General features: G+C 53.2%; 1 protein-coding gene across 6 annotated transcripts in view; it reads right to left on the reverse strand.

Annotated features, from left to right (window-relative positions):
• The window catches only part of GTF2I (general transcription factor IIi), a 145,214-nt gene that overhangs the window by 2,927 nt on the left and 129,817 nt on the right, over positions 1-12,470 (reverse strand). For all 6 annotated transcript variants that reach the window (XM_040972787.1, XM_040972791.1, XM_040972790.1 and 3 more), the window contains 12 exons: positions 11,976-12,159; positions 11,479-11,537; positions 10,456-10,530; positions 6,981-7,082; positions 6,478-6,543; positions 5,685-5,868; positions 4,509-4,567; positions 4,102-4,182; positions 3,578-3,661; positions 2,713-2,896; positions 1,435-1,463; positions 225-266 (listed from right to left, as the gene is read on the reverse strand). In XM_040972787.1, coding sequence (XP_040828721.1) covers positions 225-266; positions 1,435-1,463; positions 2,713-2,896; positions 3,578-3,661; positions 4,102-4,182; positions 4,509-4,567; positions 5,685-5,868; positions 6,478-6,543; positions 6,981-7,082; positions 10,456-10,530; positions 11,479-11,537; positions 11,976-12,159 — 1,149 coding nt within the window. The remainder of the gene's footprint in view (positions 1-224; positions 267-1,434; positions 1,464-2,712; positions 2,897-3,577; positions 3,662-4,101; positions 4,183-4,508; positions 4,568-5,684; positions 5,869-6,477; positions 6,544-6,980; positions 7,083-10,455; positions 10,531-11,478; positions 11,538-11,975; positions 12,160-12,470) is intronic.

The following is a 12,470-nucleotide window of genomic DNA, read 5'->3' on the forward strand; positions in this document are numbered from 1 at the left end:
TCAGCTCCTTGCTCATGGAGCCGGGAGGCAGAGAGGCCGGCCCAAGGGCCTGATGGAGTTCCTGAAGCCCGGTGCCTGGCACCTGGCTTTGGCCTGGCTGTCACGGGCATTTGAGGTGCCAACAGCACATGCAGTCTGCCCCTGCCTTTGAACCAAAGCACCACGTGTGACGCAGCGTGCATAGCAGATAGTACGTGTGTGCACGGCAGGTGCCTCTCACTCACCTTGCAGCACGGGGCCTTCTGCCTCATTCTGATCAACCAGCTCTGAAAACAAAGCACACGAGCCGCATGACCATCCCCTCCACGAGCTGTGACATCCGAGAGACATTTGTACACACGTGTGCTACTCTGACACTCCGGGCCTGCCGTGACAAGCACTACCCCAAGGCATGAGGGGAGAGCAGAGACCGAGAGCTGTGGGCGAATCACAAGACTTCCTGCCGACTGCCCAGGCTGCTCCCTGCTCACACAGACCTGGGGAGGCAAGCTGCAGGAATTTAAGAATTTGGTTCTTGCTACCACAGGGGTGACCCAGAAAGAGTTTCAGGTTTGGGAGTTTGAGGTCAGTGAGCTAATGGGTGGGAGGTGGGTTTGCACATGCGCTTTCTCTTTCGCTCTCTGCTTCAGAAACAAGCCAAGGCCAAGTGACGGTCAGACATCACACCGAGGACGTGTCTGGATGCAAAGCATCACAGGCTTGCCCAAGCGCTGCCCAGGGAAGAGGTCCAGTGAGCACCACGGGGTGGGGAACTTGCCAGACACAGAGAAACAAGCTCTGTGATGTTCCCCCAGACTCAAAGCAGAACCAATCCCCAAAGGAGGAAATGCTTACAGCAGTTTGTTGCATACAGTGTTTTGTCAGCTTTGTCAACGAAATTATTAAAAATTACACGTTGAACAGTTTACTGTATACAAATGAAGCTCAATGTCTTTTTGTTTGACTACTGATAATGTCCTTGCCTATTCTTGCTGAGCACAGCCCAGTCACCTTCTATTTGTTCAACTCTTTCTTTGGTGGAGCGCCAAGCCTTCAACTATATTGTATGTTAAAAATATGTTTATGTAGTGTCCCAGCTGCTCTACTTCCGACCTAGCTCCCTGCTTGTGGCCTGGGAAAGCAGATGAAGATGGCCCAAAACCTTGGGATTCTGCACCCCCACGGAGACCCAGAAGAGGCTTTTGGCTTCAGATCAGCTCAGTTCTGACCATCGCGGCCATCTGGGCAGTGAACCAGCAGATGGAAGACCTTCCCTCTCTGAAGTCTGCCTTTCAAATAAAAAACATTATATATTTTTAAAGAAAAAAATAGTAACGTAGAAGTTCAAAGCAGAAAGGAAAAAGCAGTGACAGGTTCCTGACCCACACTTGTGGAAACACCTCCCTCACAGGCTGCCGGGCAAACGGCACATGCGCGACGTGGAGAGATACTCACGGTTATTAATCACGAGTCCCGGGAAAGGTCTAAAAAGAGAAACGGATTGTGTAAGGTGACAGTTTATGGCTACTCTGCAACAAGGAAGGTCTGAGCGTATCCGCGCACTCATCACAGTTACCACAGCTCCCCGAGGTGCTCTGGGTGGGGGGCTAACGGGGAGCCCACCAGACAACAGTGGCCCTGGGGAAACATGAACATGAATTATGCAAACCTCAGAAGGGGGAGGTGCTGCTGATTCCTGGGTCCAAGCGTTATGGGGCCTTGTGCTGGTGATGCCGTGAGGTGGGGGTGGGGACTCGGGACCAGAACTCAGGATTGAGGCATTCCTGTGGGTGGATGCCTCTCACAGCGACATGCTCATAGTTCTACTAGAGGCCAGGTGGCTGCAGGGCAATGAGGCGGCGAGGTGCTGGCCTTAGGGGGCGGGCCAGGGCAATGTCTCAATTGGCTAAGCGTCTGCCTGCAAGCACTGACATCCCACAGGGACTCAAATTCCTGACCATGCCACTCAATTTCTTAACCAGCTCCCTGCTTGTGGCCTGGGAAAGCAAAGGAGGATGGCTCAAGGCCTTGGGACCCTGCCCAGACCTGGGAAACCTAGAAGGGGTTACTGGTTTCAGATCAGATAAGTTCCAACCATTGTGGTGGCCATTTGGGGAGTGAAATAGCGGATGGGGAATCTTTCTGTGTCTCTCTGCAAATCTGGTATTGTAATTTAAAAACTACTGATTAAGGGGCTTCCAAGATTCTCCTGCTTTACTGACACAACTCTGCTGCATTTCTGTCTCTGACCACTGCCACACGACAGAGCAAAGGCACAGCAGGTTGTAAAGGGTCCCGAGGCCAGGAGCCGCCACGCCCTGGCCTCCCATACTCAACAAGTCTGTTCTGGGGGAGGGAGTCTCGAAGCATCCAAAGAGTTAACAAGGGGCCAGCTTGGTGGCGGGTGGATACAGTTGCCACCTCTGGCCCCAGCATCCCTTGTAATCTTTGGGGCAAGTCCCCCACTTCCCATCCAGCTCCCTCCCAATGACCTTGGCTTCAGGTTGGCTTGGTTCTGGCTATTGTGGCCAAATGCGGAGTGAACCAGTAGAAGCAAAATCTCGCTCTCTTCCTCTTTTAAATAACAATAAAACTTTATACATTAAACAAAACAAAAAACCAAGACGATGACGAAGAAAAAGAAGTAACCCCTATGTGTCCACTAATTCCATGGCGGAAGCCAGCAGGCCCAGCCCTCTGGGACATCTGGCTGACCAGCAAGGGAGTGCTCACCTAATGACTGTGAATTTGATGAACTCAGCGGAATCTAAGATTCTTCTCATGGAGCTGATCTCCAGGTAACTGGGGGCCTTGAACGACACCCCCGGGGGCATGCCGTCCACCACCACGCAGCCAGGGTTGATGGTGATTTTCCGGTAGGGCACTTTCACGGGGAAGCCCATGCCGATGGCCTCACCTGCAGGGAGACAGACACAGGTGAGCCCTGGCCGCCCTGACAAGCACCTAGGGAGCACAGAACCAGGATGGAGTCAAACACTTCCTCTGCATATCAAGCATAAAGATTTTTAAAAATTCATTTACTTTGATTCAAAAGTCAGATCAGATGTCCGGAAAGGAGAGGCAGACAGAAAGACCTTCCTTCTTCTGGTTCACTCCCCAAATGGCCTCAATGGCTAGACCTGAGCCTATATGAAGCCAGGAGCCAGGAGATTTTTCCAGGTCTCCCACACGGGTGCAGGACCCCAAGGCTTTAGTCCACCCCCTACTGCCTTCCCAGGCCATACGCAGGGAGCTGGATGGGAAGTGGAGCAGCCGGGATAGGAGCTGGCACCATATGGGATCCTAGTACTTGCAAGGTGAGGATTTAGCCACTGAGCCATCACATTAGGTTGGTAAATATGGACAGTCACAAATGTGAGCCCCTGTATATCCATGTGGGAGACCTGGAACGAGCTCCTGGCTCCGGCCTGGCACAGCTCCGAGCTGCTGCGGCCATCTAGGGAGTGAATCGATGGCGGAAGATCTCTCTGGAACTCTTGCAAATAGATACAGAAATGAATATTTCAAAATAAGTAAGTCTTCAGAAAAAAAAAAAAAAAAAACCTGCAACTGTAAACTTTGCAAATGCAAAACTTACCAAACTTCCGACTGAAGAGGTCGTTCACCTGCTCTCTTAGCTGTCTAGCCTTCTCAACTTTGGACAGTCTCTCGTTATCATCATCTGAAACAGTGCAGACGAAACCCAGACCTTAACAGTGCAGCGTGAGCACAGCTCCGGTGTAGGTCCGGAGCTCTGCCCGCCGCTCGCTCACTCGACTAGTCTGGCATTGTGAAATCATCAAGCTTTAAACGGCCTAATGACACAACAACCAGAAACCTGAGAGCACAGTCGGCCTCGTGTTACCTGCTGTTTCACACAGGGCTTCTAAAGGACTCTCAGTACCTGGCAGCGTGCTGGGTGCGCCGCGCCCCACGCTTCCCCCGCCGAGAGCCCCACAGAGCGGAAACGGGGAAGCGCTGCCCTCCGGCTGGCCCATCCACAGGACCCAGGGGAGGATGCATGTCCCATGTCCACATGGCACCAGAGATGGCCCCTGTCATCCACACGGGCAACTTTTGGGGAAGCTGACGTGACACCACAGGTGGTGGGGGGAATCCTACCTGGAATTGTCACCTGGATAATGTTCAAATCTTCAACGCCCGAGGCAGTAGTATTCACGCTGGGCGATGAATTTATTTTTCCTGAAACCAGAAGCCCAACGTGAGAGGCCCTGGCAAGCTGCTCAGCATGTCCTCCCAGGATGCCGCGGCCGGGACCGCGTCAGGCCAGCACCACCTCTTGGCAGGGCACTCCCCCATTCCTCCATTTCAGACTGTTTTCCCTGAGTGGCGGAGCTTAGCAGATCAAGCAAGTGAGCGAGTGAGAGACACACACACTTATTGGAAGAACTAAAACATGCAGTGCAAACGCTTTCAGAACAAGCGCTACCAGCTACAGCTGGACAGCTTGCCCAGCTCATCCTGGCTGCCGGGTATGCCCTGTCACCGCGGGGGGCAGGGGCACTCACGTGGAGGGCTCTTGGAGGAGGAAGTGCTTTCCTTGATGGCCGTCTCAAACATCTCAGGCCTGCAGACAGGAGACAAGGCTCGCATTCCAGTCCCACAGCAGACACCCCCAGCGCTGCTACTGCTCTCTGAGCGACAGGTAGTGACATGGCTCACGACCTGACACAGAGCTGCGAACTCTCTTCAGACCCTCCCCCCTGACCAGACCATGGGAAGACCCCAGGCCAGAAGGGAAACAGGAAGTGCCCAGCTCGCAGCCTGAGCATAGACAGGCAGCACAGCACAGGCTTGAGCACCAGGGTCTCTTGCAGCAGGCAGAAGCTGAGGCCTTACAGGCCAACCTCTTTAGAAATGGCCTCGGGGCAAAAGGCAGTGACAGTACCCCTGGGCACTGAGCAACTGAGAGCTGGGAGTGATGTCACCATGATGGCTAAGCAGGTGATCCCTGCCTCTGCTGCCTCCACCACAGACAGAACACTGGCTGGGCCAAGCTGCGGGGCAGGGGACTTTGGCACGTTGGGGTCTCTGGACTCTTCTGCTTCTCATCCACCTGCCTGCTGATACGCCTGGGAGCAGCAGGTGAAGGAAGGCTCCAGGACTTGGGTCTCTGCCATGCACAAGGGAGGCCTGGACGGAGCTCCTGGCTTCAAGCAGCCATGTGGCGAATGATCCAGAGGGTGCACCTATGTAACATCTTCCTTTCAAACAAATTCATCTTTGTTTTGTTTAGATCCCGGCTCTGGCTTCCACCCATGCGGACCCGGGAAGGCAGCAAATGATGGCTCCTGGGACTGGATTCCCTGCTACCTGTGCTTCATGTCCAGCAGACCTGGACAGCATTCCGAATTACTGGCCTTAGCTCAGCTTGGCACCAGCCACCTCAGGCATTTGAGGAGTGAATTAGTGCATGGACGACCTCTCTCAAATTATCAGAAAAGGAGAGGCAGTGACGTGGGCAGAACCACTGCCCAGATCCATCCCAGCACCAACTACCAGCAATACCAAATTGTGGGGAGACTTTCCCACCGCAGCCATCACCCACCTGCAACAGCCCCTGTCCTCCGTCCCCTTCGACGGACTAGGCTGTCTTCCAGACTCCACAACAAGCACATAGCTCCCCCCACTAACGTCCCACAGGCCCAGGTTGTGAGCGACCCTGTCTCGTATCATGGCCTTACTTCTTAATGATGAACTTAATCTTGGCTTTGTTTCTTAGGATCTTCTCCAGCCTCGGGATGCCAAAGGTTGACGGCCTTCGGAAGGGCACGCCCTCGGGCAACCCCTCCACATAGAAGTCTTCCGGGAAGGACTCGAACAATGCAAAGGGCACCTTCACCGCCTGCTTCAGGCCCAGTGCCTCCCCTGGAACACACGCGCAAAGTGCATCTGTCACCCTCCACATTTAGAACTGATAACCATGCACATTGATAAAAGCAAATTCATCTTAATTTTTTTCCCCTTTCTTTTTTTCATCTTAGTTTTGGAAAGTTCCCTCAGTTCCAAAAATGCTTGGGAAACCACAGAGAAATCCATGGCCCTCCAACCGAGGAGACACAAGTGCTCCCAGGGACAGTTAAGTCGGGGGCTGTGAAATGGTTCACTCAGGCTTGCTTCCTATTTACAAAACACAACTTCACATTCCAATTCCAGGAACATTCCAGGGCCAGAACCATGGTTCAACAGAGTAAACCCCCCGCTTCAAGCACCGGACTCCACACAGGCACAGGTAAACATTCCAGCTGCTCCACTTGCCATCCAGCTTCCTGTTTATGGTCTGGAAAAGCAATGGAGGACGGCGCCTGGCCCCTAGGCTTCAGATCGGTTCAGCACCAGCCACGGTGGCCAGCTGGGTAGTGTGCAACAGTGGACAAAAGATCTTAGTGTAAATCTGCCTTACTCTTACTAGAAGAATAAGTAAACCTTAAATACACATTTAGATAGATAACAAATACTCTCCTACTGTCAACTTACCACATTTTTCATTGAACAGATTCTCAACTTTCTGCTTCAGGTCCGTGATTTTGGCATTCCAGGCCTCTGCATATAAAACACAAGGTCACGACACTGTGACACCTGTCGGGATGCAGGCCCAGCATCTCTGAGCAGCACGAGAGAGAAGCGCTTCAGCTGCGTTTCTCTGCTGTGGTGGCAACTACTCTGACCCTAACACACTGGCACACTGCTTTCCCACTGGGTGCTGCCTCAAAGGGAACGCCCACCGCGCCCCCCAAATCCAGGTCTCACGGGGGCCAAGAGCAACCCCCTCGGAGGCCACACCTCTTCCTAACGGCCCTGACACAGGAGCATGGGGGTCTGCTGTTCACATGCAAGGGCAAGGGCAAAGCTGCGTGTAGGAGCTTCAGGCTGGGACTTGGGCAGCCTGTGCTCTGAGCCATGCTCATGTGCCAAACAAAATGAGAAAAACATCATTATCTTCTTAATGTGAAAGCAAGGAAAACAAAACGCCTATTTACCGAAGGAAAACTCTCTCCCTCGAGGCTTGAAAGGGACAGTAGAACCGTTGGTCTGGGTAGGAGTCCGGACAGCTGAGGTCTGAGGACTGCTGTTGTTGGGGCCTAAGGAAGAACAAGAAATACTCAAGAGCAACGTGTCTCTGATCACGCTCCAGGACCCGCAGATTTCAGCCCGGGCCGCCAGACCGATGGAACAGCCGTGGAGACGGACGCCCGCCGGCAGCACAGACCTCCTCCGTGCACTGCAACGGCTACTCCTGCTCCCTGGCAGCATGCTGCTCTGCTCCAGCTCCCCGGGCTGGCGCCCACACTCCTTCGTGAACACCAGCGCACCTTCACGTATTCTCGCCAATGGCACACTCTACTAGGTGCTTTCAACCAATTCCTTCGAGGATAACCAACATTCTGTGGACGCAACTATTTCCAACTGTCTAGTCTGCAGAAAGTCTTAGACAGGACCTGGGCTTCCCCTGCTCAAGGAGGCCAGGCAGCAAACAACTCAGCAGCTGACAGTGTGTGCACGCTGCCCATTGGCTCCAGCCGCCATTTGCTGGAACTCAGGTCTGTAGCATTGGCGCCACCTGCACTAGGAGTGAGCAGCACGCCCCTGCTCCGCGGTGGCTAGCTACTCAGTCCTGGACGTGTCGGTAGACAAGACTTCCATGCAACCATTTCACACTGAGAAAGGGATGGCAAACACACAGCAGGTCACTCCCTGTAACATGACGTCCTAGTCTTTAAGGATGCCAAAACTCCTCAATAAGAACTGCAGCTTCCTCAGATGGTTAATGATGAACAGAAGTGTGTCTGGACCAGCTGGCTCCGGCAGCCTGCTGCCCCTGAAAGGAACATGTACCCCAAGAAATCAGGACAGTTCATACCCAGGGTTCTGTCAACAGGCCTCTAAGGTAAACCAACGAACACCCCATCTTCTCCAAGAACATAAAGTGCCTTTCATACATGAAGTGGGACAGACATAATAAAGTGGCCACCAGGTGGCACACCAGAGCTGCGAATCAGTTCTAGACTGATTTACTCAATGGGTACTTTGCTGGCCAGGGACTGGTGAGGGGGCACACAGTAGGAGAGTGCCATGGTGAGGAGCACCAGGACAGGCCTCGGGCCAAAGCGGGTTACTCTGCCCTTGGGAAGCCCATCTCCGGTATCAGAGTCCCTGGCACAAGCCTCCACTAGTCCACAGCTGAAGCTTTCTGCTAGTGTGCAGCCTGAGAGGCAGCAGGTATTCGCTCTGCTCATCGGGCCCATGACACTCTTGAGACACGTGGAGGGAGGTCCCGTCTCCAGGCCTCGCTGGCCCAGGCCTGGCTTTTAATTACTTTAAAAAAAAAAAAAAAAAAAGAGTAAGTTTAAACACACAAACCACTCACTCCAACAAAGAGGACTGTGAAGTCCTGCAACAACAACCGCCACACTCCCGTGGGAAAGGGTCCAAGTAGTCACAAATGCTGAGTGATTTCTTAACGAAGCACAAAGCCCAGCAATTCCCCACCTAACAGAAGGGAAGCAAACGCTGCCCTTTGTGCAAAGGCTCCGGCAGCCTAGGGACCAGGGCACAGTGACACAGGCAGCCTCGGGACCAGGGCACAGTGACACAGGCAGCCTCGGGACCAGGGCACCGTGACACAGGCAGGAGAGGCACACCGTGCGTTCCCGGGCTGAGCAAAGCCAGGCAGAAAGAGAAGGGAAAAGATGTTCTTCAGAACTTCATACTTGGGGCCCGGCTCACATCCCAGCTGCTCCACTTCCCATCCAGCTCCCTGCGCGTGGCTTGGGAAAGCAGTCGAGGACGGCCCAAAGTCTTGGGACCCTGCACCCGCGTGGGAGACCCAGATGAAGCTCCTGGCTTCGGATCAGCTCGGGTTCATCTGTTGCGGCCACTTGGAAAGTGAACCAGCAGATGGAAGATTTTCCTGTTTCTCCTTTTCTTTGTAAATCTGCTTTTCCGAACAAAAATAAATCTTGAAAAAAAGAAGAAACCTAAAAACTCAAAAAATTCATATTTGTAGTTACACTGGGTACACCCTAGTGCATAAAAAACATTGCCTACCAAATTCTAAAAAAAAAAAAAAAAAAAAAGAAGAAGAAGAAGAAAAAAATGCCATTTATAAACATGGTATACAATTTGGAACTGAATATTACTGAAGTGTAAACAGGTACATCTCTACTGTTAGTGAACTCCAGACTGGCAAGACCCGAACTTGAATGCAGCTCTTGGCAATTTAATATGCCTTAAAATACCCATGTAATCATTTTATGATACAGTCCCCCCCGGCCCTGGAAACTCGCGGAGCCCGGGCTGCTGCAGGATGTGGCCTGCCTTCCCCAGCGGGGGGCTGACAATGCATTACCACTCACCGCCATCCTGGCACTCTGTCCCAGCACAGCCACGCTGTAAGGTGACACGCTACTGCCTCCCTTTAAACCTCGCTTCCGCACACAGCACTCAAACCTTCATGGGGCCCAGGGAAGGTCAGCTGGCTCCAAGGACGCTGTTTATGGAAAGGGTACCCCACACTCTCAGACCTTCCTGGTTCAAAGAAAGCGATGAAGGACTGGGAATGTGTGTACTTCGAACGCTGCCACTTCTGAGCAGAAACGTCCTGGAAACCATTCACATACACTCCTTGCCTTTCTCTGAGAAAACAGAGAAACAGCATGAGACTTTGGTCCACCTAGGATCAGCACTGCTGGGGCTGGTGTGATGGCTCAGCTGGCTAATACTCCAACAGTAACAGCATGCTATGTATACGGGTGCCAGTTTGTGTCCCAGCTGCTCCAATAGGCCTGGGAAAAACCTGCAGATGCAGTGGGAGTTAGGACAAAGACAGAAATTCAGGATGAGCCAGGAACTACACTAACCTAAGGCGCTGCTAGTTATTTCAAGTTATTTATCTTATTTTAGAAGCAGAAAAGTGGCCAGAAATAGCTGGGACTGAATTAGGCCATCGCCAGGAGCCAAGAACCGCATCCAGGATTCCCACCTGGCGGCGGGGAGCCCAGCACTAGAGCCACCGGCTGCAGCGGCAGGAGCATCAGCAGGAAGCTGCATCAGAGGCAGAGGAGCCGGGATTCACCCCGGGGCAGCTTAACTCAGTGCTGCCAGATGCCAGCCAGCCCCCAGGCTACCTCTAACCGCTGCCAGCTAAACCTCCTCTAAGCAGCCACCAGCTAAATCACCTATTTCTTTCCTGAAAAAGAGCACAAGAAAAGTAAAAGGTAGGAAGGAGATAACCACTTAGGGATCTTCCAAGCCTTAGACAATATGGTCTATGGATCTCACGGCCGAGTGTTCTCACAATGTCCTTTAGGAGCTCTGCGAACCTGTGGCCCTTTTCACAAGCCTTCACACACAGGCCAGTTGTGGAAAGCTACGTCAGCACCTACACATACATGGTCAATAGCTGCAAGTGCCAAGAATCATCATCAGAAAGATGGGGTGGGGGACGGAGCTTACCTTCCACGGTGACCTCAATCTCGGGGACCTTTGAATTGCTGCCGGGGCTCCGCGGTCTTTTGGGAGACTGCAGTGCTGTAAGGCAAGAATACCATTAGCCGCACAGGCTGCTGGACAGAAGGGACAGAGCCAGGGCTGAGCCTGCAGTGGCGTGATGACTTATTAACACGCACACAGCTGGGCTCCCCCTGCAAGGCAAGCTCCACAAGGAGACCACCGAGGTAACCGGCCACGCGAGGCACAGCAAGGCTGCAGACACACGGCTGCCGACAGCAGATGGCGTAACAGAGCGAGAGCAGCACTCCAACTGCAAGGCCTTAAAGAGCTGCACGTGACGCAGTGGGGTCAGATATTCAGAGAGGATCAGAGACAGAGAGGAAGATCTTCCTTACACTGGCTCACTCCCCAAGTGGCTGCAACAGATAGAACTGTGCTGATCCATAGCCAGAAGCCAGAAGCCTCTTCCTGGTCTCTCAAGCGGGTGTAGGGTTCCCAAAGGCTTTGGGTTGTCCTCCACTGCTTTCCCAGGCCATAAGTAGGGAGCTGGGGGTGCCAGGGCACGAAACAGCACCCCTCTGAGATCCCAGCATGTGAAAAGCGAGGACTTCAGCCACTATGCTACCATGTGGGCTCCAGAAGCTACTTGTAACACCACATTCCATACCGGAGTGTGGGTCTGGGTCCCTATCACTCCAATTCCAACGTAGCTCCTGGCTTATGCCGCTGGCAAGGCACAGGAAGAATGTCCGGGTGCTTGTCTGTCACCTATGTGGGAGACCTAGGTGGAGTTCGAGGTTCCTGACTTCAACCTGGCCCAGCCTTGGCCCTTGTAGCCACTTAGTGGGTGAACTGGAAGAAGGAAGATGTCTCTTACAAATCAATCTAACAAGCTCCCCCAAAAAGCATCAAACACAGCAGGTGCAGTAGCGAGGCCACAGCAGCCACAGATGTTGGTCAGCTGTGTGCTTGGGTCCAAGAAGGCAGGAAAAAGGAGAGGGAAAAGCAGACAGCAGCCGCTCTTACCTTTAGTGTTGATCTTGCTCGCCATCCCAGGAGGCAGGTAGGAAACGACGAGCTCAGGCCTGCAGAGAAAGCCAGAAAAGCAGTGGGGCTTCTCACAACCACAGGCACACCCAGGGCTCCCCACGGAGGGGCTCGGGGCCGCCTCCTGCACCCCATCTTCCTGCCCTTAACTATCACCCAGGGCACAAGTGGAAATGCGACTAAAGATTCCGCAGCACCGGTGGAGGAGGGAGCAGGGCTGACGGGGCTGACAGACGCCTGCATGTCAAGGACCCTGTAAGTGTCCTCAGATCAGCGCTGCCACGGAGCCGCCGGCACAGCTCTCGGACGGCGGTCAAAGCCAAGACCAGGACGAAGGAATCCCAGTGCCAAGGGCAATGCCAGCACTACTGCTCCAGCCCGACTTTGCCACCAGCAACATGAAAGCCACATCTGTCACTTCCAGCCAGGCACACAGTTCAATTCCAGAAATGACCACGGTGGCAAGTATGACTTACTTTTTAACAACGAACTTGATTTTATTGCTGCCACGGACAATCCTTTCCAGGCGTGGAATTCCAAACCAGGTAGGGCTGCGGAAGGGAATTCCTTCTGGCAGACCTTCCACGTACAGGAACTCAGGGTTGGACTCAAACACAGGGTATGGGACTTTCACCGCCTCGGTGAGCCCGAGAGCTTGAGCTGAAAGTGGAAGCGGACATCATTTATGCAAGACCCAAGTTTGCCCACATTCTGTTATCTGTGTATACACTCCTACAATCCGATAGCATCCACTGAACACTGAAGGCATTTCCACTTAGCACAGTGTGTGTGCACACCGTGACCGTTACACTACTGGTCAAAGCCATCTCTCCGAGCAGAAATGACCGGGAGCCACTTCGCACGGTAACGGCACCCACCCACCTGTGCTATCGCCCACACAGGCCGTGTAAGGACAGGACACGTGTAAGATGCAGGGACACTACAGTGAACAGGGGCGGAGATCTCAGATC

The sequence above is a fragment of the Ochotona curzoniae genome, unplaced genomic scaffold, assembly GCF_017591425.1.
Source record: "Ochotona curzoniae isolate NIBS_2020 unplaced genomic scaffold, NIBS_Ocur_1.0 contig_2321, whole genome shotgun sequence".
NCBI lineage: Eukaryota > Metazoa > Chordata > Mammalia > Lagomorpha > Ochotonidae > Ochotona > Ochotona curzoniae.